Source organism: Planococcus citri, chromosome 3 (genome assembly GCF_950023065.1).
Source record: "Planococcus citri chromosome 3, ihPlaCitr1.1, whole genome shotgun sequence".
In the NCBI taxonomy this organism is placed as follows: domain Eukaryota; kingdom Metazoa; phylum Arthropoda; class Insecta; order Hemiptera; family Pseudococcidae; genus Planococcus; species Planococcus citri.
In genome coordinates this window covers 42,923,218-42,931,161 of record NC_088679.1, presented here as the reverse complement: position 1 = coordinate 42,931,161, position 7,944 = coordinate 42,923,218, and the positions used below count along the sequence as shown (strand labels likewise).

Here is a 7,944-nt window from a genome sequence, read left to right as displayed (position 1 = left end):
CTTTCTTTTCTTTTCGACTTATTGTGTATATAGCTACGTACCTACTTTGGTTTTTTTTTGTTTATGGAAACGTGATTCGTTTTGTTTCTATGTAGGGGGTGCCATGAATTGAATATCTCCAAATTACTTGGTAGGTGGACTATATTAGGTACCTACCCATATTTCTTTCTCCTTTGATGATGTCAATTATGTAAATAATTGAAGCAAAGTGTTCTTTGGATTGCACACAGTATTTCTAAAGAAACCTGATCTGATCAATCGACAGTTTGATTCCTTCAGAAAAACTGTGTATGCAAATTATAAACGCATAACTTTCAAACTCAGGCACTCACTTACAAATAATGGAAATACGGTTTACGAGTATGTGTCGATTTTAAAATAAATTCAAAGACAATAAAATATTTTTATTATTTGGATCGTTTCGCAATATACTCGTATTTATTAATCTTAATCAAAAGTTACTTTAACTATTAAGTATAATCTATTCGTATAAAAAACATACCTATTTAGGCAAGTAATGAACTTAATATCTTAGTAGGACATAATAGGACGCTTTAAATTAATTTTACGATACATACCTAAATAGAAGCTACATATGTAAAGAGAATAATATTTTCATATAATTTGTAATAAATTAAATAAGATGACAGTGAGTAGGTAAGTAGAAATATTTACATTTTAAATATTGATTCGTTCAGAACAGATATCTAATTACCTATTACAAAAAATACACCAAATAACTTATGAAACATTTGCAGAAGAGATGCACTTTTTCCACCACAAAGTACCTAGCACGATCAATATAGCTTCGATAGAGCTTACAATTGAACTAACCGTAATAGGAATATTAATACCCAAAAAGTAAACGACAATTTCTAAAATCCAGCTGACATAAAATACAATACAAATAAAATAACTAAAATTTATATAATCCAAATCGTTTATTGTTTCTTCGTTAATTTCACTCGGCATTACGTAAGAAGTGTAATACTTGACGCGAATAATATCTATAGAGCTTTTAATCAATAAAGATAATCTAATTAATTCGAAAGTCACCAAAAATATATTCATTTGACAAAAATTCTGTATACAGTACTTTTGGCAAAAGCGATCTCCCATTGTAATAGAAGATAAATATGCAAATAATACAAAGAATATTGGAAGTAGCCAACCTAATATTGCACTTACGCTCACCGGAATCCATTTAATATTATACGTCGTCTTCCATATATTTTTTCTAATAATGTTTAACGAATGCTCCGTTATTATGCATAACCAGCAAGTAGACGATATGTGAACGTACACGAGGCCGAAGAGTAGCACGTTCGGAAATTTAGCGAAATATGGAATATCTAATGTAGTATTTAGCAAAATTAATAAATATTTCAACAATAACATCGCCATCAATGATAAGAAGTTTTTTCCTTTGGCTGATTCCACATAGTCAGTGACGTACAGTAAGAATAAATGTGTAGGGATGAATATTACGGAAACCAGCATTCCAGAAAATGCAAACAATTTAATATAGAAGGAATTGGCAGACGAATCATTCGCCAATTCGTGCGAATAATTTGAACACGTTTCGTTCAACATTTTGATCGGTTATTCTGTAACAATAATATGCACAAAAATGCTAAATATTTTTCCATTCGTCTAGAAAATGCAACAACATAAATTAATCTTGAGGTAATAACTAAAATTTCTTAAAACATGTGTAGGTACAAGTGCCAACGAGAAAAAGTTGTAAAATTAAGTAAGTAAGTATAGGTAACCCCACATAAACCATTTTGAATTTTTAAACTTCATTCGCACCGTTTCTTTGGAATAAAACTTTCATTCCTGTAACCTTATATTGTCAAAGGTATGCATCTGTCATTGTGAAACAAGAAAAATCGAAAATAACGAAACGCACGAAAAGAGAAAAAAATGAAATAAATTTATGTCAGAAAAGATAGGCCTAATACCTGTATTTCATACGTACTTCTATTTCGTAAATCGGAATACATAATGAAATGTCTCAGTCGAATTGTACATAAAACAGCAAGAAATTTTGTAAACTGACAGACGTTATTTCTTCCAAACGAATGGGAACAAATGTTATAAAACACACTCTTTTTTTCTTGGTTTTAAAAAGCGTTGAAAGTCGAGAGGAAATTTCGTATTGTAAAAATTATAAAAATTGACGCGTAATAACACGATGATATTTTACACCATATAAAAATACTCCTAATTATCATTTTATAAATAGGTACGTACTTTATTAAAAACGAATACAGTTCCACAGCTAAAAATATTACTTTTAACTTAAATTAAAATTCACTCCAATTACAAAAGTTCAAGTATCACTATGCTTTCCAAGCTTAAAACAATGAATAATACAATTACTGTAATGTTGCCGAAACAACGTAAACGATATATGAGCTACCTATATCGTCTCATATGCATACTATTTCGCTTAGACTATAATTTACTATGTAGGTACTTTTCTCCTGGGAGGAATACTATTCAAATGCATTATTTAAATTAAATTTTTCCAATGAAATTCTATTTTTTTTTTTTTTTTTGTTTCATTCTCTCTCGGATAAATACCGAAACACGGGATTAGATTAGCAAAATACTATGCCAATATGAAATTTTTTGAAAATTTTCACCTCGGTTTATTCGAGAGGAATTTATTTTAGATAGGTAGGTGCCAATTTAAAATATTCACTTATATTACGTGAAATGGGCATGAGAAGTAGGTGCATTGCATATACCTACAGGGCGATCCAAATTAGATGTGAGATATCAAATAGAGTCAAAAATGCAAACACACAATTACCTAAGTACCTACCTATGCAAGATTGGTCGGTCTTGGCTTCTTCTGGTAAGAGGAGAGGGATCATATTAGAAGGGTTGGTGGATAAGAAAATCGCTGAAATTTCAGATTGGCAAGGTTTGCTGCTTCTAGCAGAAGCCATTTTTCGTCACTATTAAACTTTGGGGAAAACTTATTATCAAGAGATTAGTATATGACTTGGAATTGTTCTGCTTTGTCAATATTGGAGAATATTGTCCTTTACATAAGTAACAGTACCCAAAATTAAGAAAGGCAGTTATTTTTTTGTTTCAAAAATGGTACCTACTTAATATGAGGATCCTTGACTTAGCTCTATGAATGATCACGAGGTGTTAAAAATTTTTTTTTAGCTGTTTTGACCCAAAACCTAACATGGATCGTTCGAGGGGGAGGGGGCAAAATTTAAAACTACATATTCTAAATTATTGCGATGGTTGTCGAAACGTATGTTTTCTGAACTCCGCCAACCGATTTTGAATTGTTTTAGCTAGAAAATCAAATTAAATCTAGGAGGTGAACCAAAATGTAAAATTTTCAAAAAATATAATTATGTACCCGTACTTATTTGATTTTTTTCGAAGGATGTATTTTTTCAAAATCGTCTTCTAAGATCTTCTGGGCACTTTTTCAGAATGAAAAATAGATAATGCATCTTCTAGATTTGGTTGAGACGAATCCAAAAACAGTACATACCTAGCTACCTACATGTCAGCCAATACTCAAGTAACTATCTCGATTTCACAAAATTTCAGACCTATTTACCCAAAATTGAAGTTTTGTATTTCAACTGCGAGAAATCATTTTTAAAGACTTGAAAAACTTATGTAAAAATTATTTTAAAATAAAAAATTTAATGCGATGATTTTTAAAAAATAATAAGCCATTTCCATCAATATGGGTAAATACAAGAGCGTACCTAGCTTTTTATTCATGAGGAAGATCTGGAAATAAAATATGTACGTACACAGAAGGGAAGATAGGGAAAGAATCGGTAAAAAATTACTACTACCTATACTCACCATGATAAAATACAAAAACGAATGGAAAAAACCAGTTGAGTCGAATTTCTTGACAATTTTATGAGTGCATGTGTTGATAGATGGCAGCAGATACACCAAATTTCGAGCAGTCTAATATACATTTATATGTACCTACTTACGTAAATACGAGTAAGTATACATAAAACAAGTGCATCGATTTTAATGCAGGATTTTGTTTAGTTATGGATGGGAAAATTTTTTTTTAATATCATGAAAGAAAGTAGGTAGTTAGGTAGTGGTTACTTACACATTTTTATTTAAATTGAGATACCTGCCTAGATTTCGTTAGCAGAATTGCGCGACTTGAATCACTGCCTTAGTAAATCGTAGTTAGGCAAGTTATTCAACTCTACTACGAAATGGAAACTAGAAATACCAACATCTCAAAACAAAATAGGGTAGCTAACGTAAGTTCAGATTTCTGTTTTTTTTTTTTTTTTCAAAAGTACCCTCTGGTAGGTACTTACAAATTTATGCAAAACACATAATAGTACCCATAAAGTTTTGCTGGTCACAACCCGTTCCTTTTTCTTTTGGTGTCTGTTTTGCTAAATATAGGTTCCCAATTCATACCAAGGTGCAGAGACTTGAAACACATTTTTTGTACGTAATCCAGTTGTAAAATTATCATCAAACGTAAAACAATTGATAAAAAAAAAGTGTTTTAATCTAAATTTAAATCGGTTGCGTGACTTATGCAGAATACAGTATGTGCCATCGTGAATGAGCCAGTGTGAAGTTTTCGAGTAATTATAAATACGTTTTACCGACATATCGCGTCCGCCGCGTCGTAACTCAGATATAAAAATTTTAGCAAAACGTGCATGATTTTTTTGCAATGTCAATTTTCTATAGTCGAATCCAGAAGAGTTCATTAATATACTCCACCATAGACTTCTGTATAGTGGCTGACATTGGAAACATGATTGAATCCGGAAAAAGATGTTGAACAGGTTCCATTGGTACACAACTAATTGCTATAGGCGGCAGATGCCACAAAATTGCTTAATGAATTTAGTTTTAATGTAATATTCAAATACAAATTACAAAAAATTGATTCGGTGTAAAATTTAGTGCAGTGAAAAAGTGATATATGCGTACTTCTGAAATAAATGCATAATTCTCGTACCTATTTTCATCCAAATGTAGACACAAATGGTAAGTAGCCTAGCCTTTACTATGTATCTAGTATCTACCTAGCAGATATCGTGTAGAAATATTTGGAAAAGCAATCAGACGAGACATTGAATAATCAGAGACTCATTAATCAGGATTAGATAATCTATTAATTCAATTAAGAAGCTTGAAATTACCTAAAAATTGTTTGCACCAATATGTATAATCATTTAATCATCTACATAACATTCTATTATTTTTTTTCGGCAGAAAAATGCTATCCAAGCAGTACCATTTTTTGATTTGGCTATACATACCATTAGTAGTATATTCACAATACGAAACTGACCAATATGTAACAGAAATCACAACCGAACCGATTTTACAGACCAGCGCAGAATTTGAAATTTCACTATTTCCGTCGAACAATGATGAAAATAAGTACCTACCTATCAATTGAAATAATTCAAGCCAGTGGCGAAATAAGAAAAACAAAATAATAACCCGGAACAAAAATCGATTTCCTTTTGTTTGTTTAGGTCAACGGTTTGTAATTACACAAATACCTGCGAAGAAAACAATTCAGTAAAACAAAATTTCGCAGATTTACCAAGTCGAATTTGCATGTGTGACGAAAAATGCTCCATTTACGGCGACTGTTGCTCGGATGTCGAATATCGAAATGAAAATCGATCGAATTTCGCTTGCGAAAGAACATTTTTCGATGGGAATATTTACATGAGAAATACATGCCAGTTTGGGAATAATGATAATTTATCAAATTTTTGCACCGATTATGCGATCATTGATAATAAAAATGTGTTCGGAATGATTCCAGTGACTAGTAAGACAACAAATATCACTTATGTGAATTTCTTCTGTGCCTTGTGCAACGACGACAAATACTTTCGTTTTTGGGAAGTGGCCATTATACCTAATACTCGTCTGCTCGCAATCAATTTCAATGTAGATAATGAAATATTTCTTAACAATAATTTTGTAGAGGGTAACATGGAAAATTATACCTTTCGAGCTAAAATACCGGAATCGCTATCTTCTGCAGTCCGATATTGCATCCCAGATAATATACGGAACTGTCTTCAAAATTATCGTACTGAAATAAAATGCGATTGTTTCGACAGTTTAGTGGGGAAGTATGATTTTTCAGATAGTACCTACGGAAAACACGTTCCAACAAAAAAGGCTAAAGATATACCTTTTCAGTTTTGCGAAATTATCCCCACTAACAATTCTGCTTTTAAAAAGTTTTGTACAAAAAATTCTCAAATGCAATCCATCGATGAACCTGACCATGACCTGCCCGAACTCACTTACATAGATAGATGTTTCTTCCAAACTCTACCTCCAGATAGTAAACTATGCTTGATAAATTCCTTTTTCCAATCAAACGAATTCCAAATAATCGATTCAGAAACGATTTACGTGTACGAATTCCAGAGTAATTTTTCCAGTTCAGAGTGGTCGTTAGAAAGTGATTCTTCTCTGTATGTTTGCGGAACTGAAATACCTCAATCCTCAACGCAACGTTTTTTTTCAATTGTAAACAGTTTTCTATCCAACGTGCTACTCACTGTTTCAGTATTTTTTCTCGCTTTGTATATTATCATGTATAATAATGTTAGTAAATTAAGATATCCTTTTAGTAGAGTGATATTATGCTATAGTGTAACCTTATTGGTGGCATGTTTGATCTTTCTAACGGCTAACTGGGTATCGTCCTGCAAAGTGATGGCGGCTTTATTACATTATCTTTTTTTGAGCTGTTTTACTTGGCTAATGGTTGCATCGTTCGAGTGTTGGCGCACAGTAACATCATCCACCAGAATTCGAAATAACAAAGAGCATTCCTGGATACGGTTTAGCATTTATTGCATAATAGGATGGATTTTACCCACATCCATTGTATCTGTCGCGATATACTTTGAGCTTAGTCCTATTCAGAGTATACCGTGTACTTTGAAGCCAGGATACGGCAGACTAAATCAATGCTTCATTGCTCAATCCCTGCCTTCTTATTATTTTTTCCACTATCCTAGCGCGATCATGTTCCTCGTAAACATATATTTTTTTATTCACATAAGCGTTTACGTATTTTGTAATTCATCGGTTCACAGGAATTTTTCTATTTTTGCTAAATTAGCTTTGGTAACTGGTATACCGTGGACAATTGGCACTTTGGTAACACTGACAGATGCGCAAATATTGAGATTAATTTACGTGATTTTGAATTCGTCTCAAGGAATTTTTATATTTTTTGTATTCGCTTATGATAAAGAAATGATTAAAGATATAGTTGGAAAATTTTATCACCATATTTTTAAAAATGCCAAAACACGAGGTAATAGCGCAGTCACATTCCAAGCAACAACGGGTATTCAGGTGTCACGTTCGTCACCAAATGAATATTTCTAATGTACCTATACCTAACCTACCTAGGTAAAGGTGTGCGGCATTTGAAATTATTTGTAGATATAGGTAAAAAAAACTCTTATTCACTAAAATATTATACGAAATATAGTCATTTGAAAATATTTTTTCAAGTGTAAATTTATTTACTTATACTCAATTTTTTATGTGAACGGTAGGTCTATGTCTATAATATGGTATAGGTGCATAGTTTTCTGCTGAGAAAATCATACCTACTTCATTTATGTATGTAGAATTCCTGGAAGATGTTTCGAAGCTTGTATATGCAATACATACTTTTTAATTCGTCACACATGCAACATTGCTTTCTTAAGTAACATAAAGAAGATGGTATTTGAGGCGGATATGAAGAGGAGGGTTTAAAAAGTAGTTTTACAGGCTAAAATTTTGCATCCTTTATGTTTTTTTTTTCCACCGTTGGAGGGACTGTAGGCTCGAGGAAAGTTTTTTCTTGCAAAGAGGGCCACTTGGAAGAAATTTTCGAAAAAATTACCGGTTTTG

General features: G+C 32.0%; 1 protein-coding gene and 1 long non-coding RNA gene across 3 annotated transcripts in view; one reads left to right on the top strand and one right to left on the bottom strand.

The window, feature by feature from the left end:
* Window positions 1–415: 415 nt before the first annotated feature.
* Window positions 416–7,944, bottom strand: part of LOC135841397 (uncharacterized) — a 51,004-nt gene continuing 43,475 nt past the window's right edge. For both annotated transcript variants that reach the window (XR_010557914.1, XR_010557915.1), the window contains one exon: window positions 416–1,607. This is a non-coding gene — a long non-coding RNA (uncharacterized LOC135841397). The remainder of the gene's footprint in view (window positions 1,608–7,944) is intronic.
* On the top strand, window positions 4,603–7,547 carry LOC135841395 (uncharacterized). Its single transcript, XM_065358335.1, has 3 exons — window positions 4,603–5,037; window positions 5,266–5,436; window positions 5,535–7,547. The coding sequence occupies exons 2-3, from the start codon at window positions 5,270–5,272 to the stop codon at window positions 7,426–7,428; spliced, it is 2,061 nt and encodes a 686-aa protein (XP_065214407.1). The 5' UTR covers window positions 4,603–5,037; window positions 5,266–5,269; the 3' UTR covers window positions 7,429–7,547.

What these genes read in the sequence shown, in the direction of transcription:
- LOC135841395 (XM_065358335.1), top strand. Translation starts at nt 5,270, where the DNA reads ATGCTATCCAAGCAGTACCATTTTTTGATTTGGCTATACATACCATTA. An exon ending in TCGAACAATGATGAAAATAA is followed by an intron (nt 5,437 to 5,534) that starts GTACCTACCTAT and finishes TTGTTTGTTTAG; the next exon opens with GTCAACGGTTTGTAATTACA.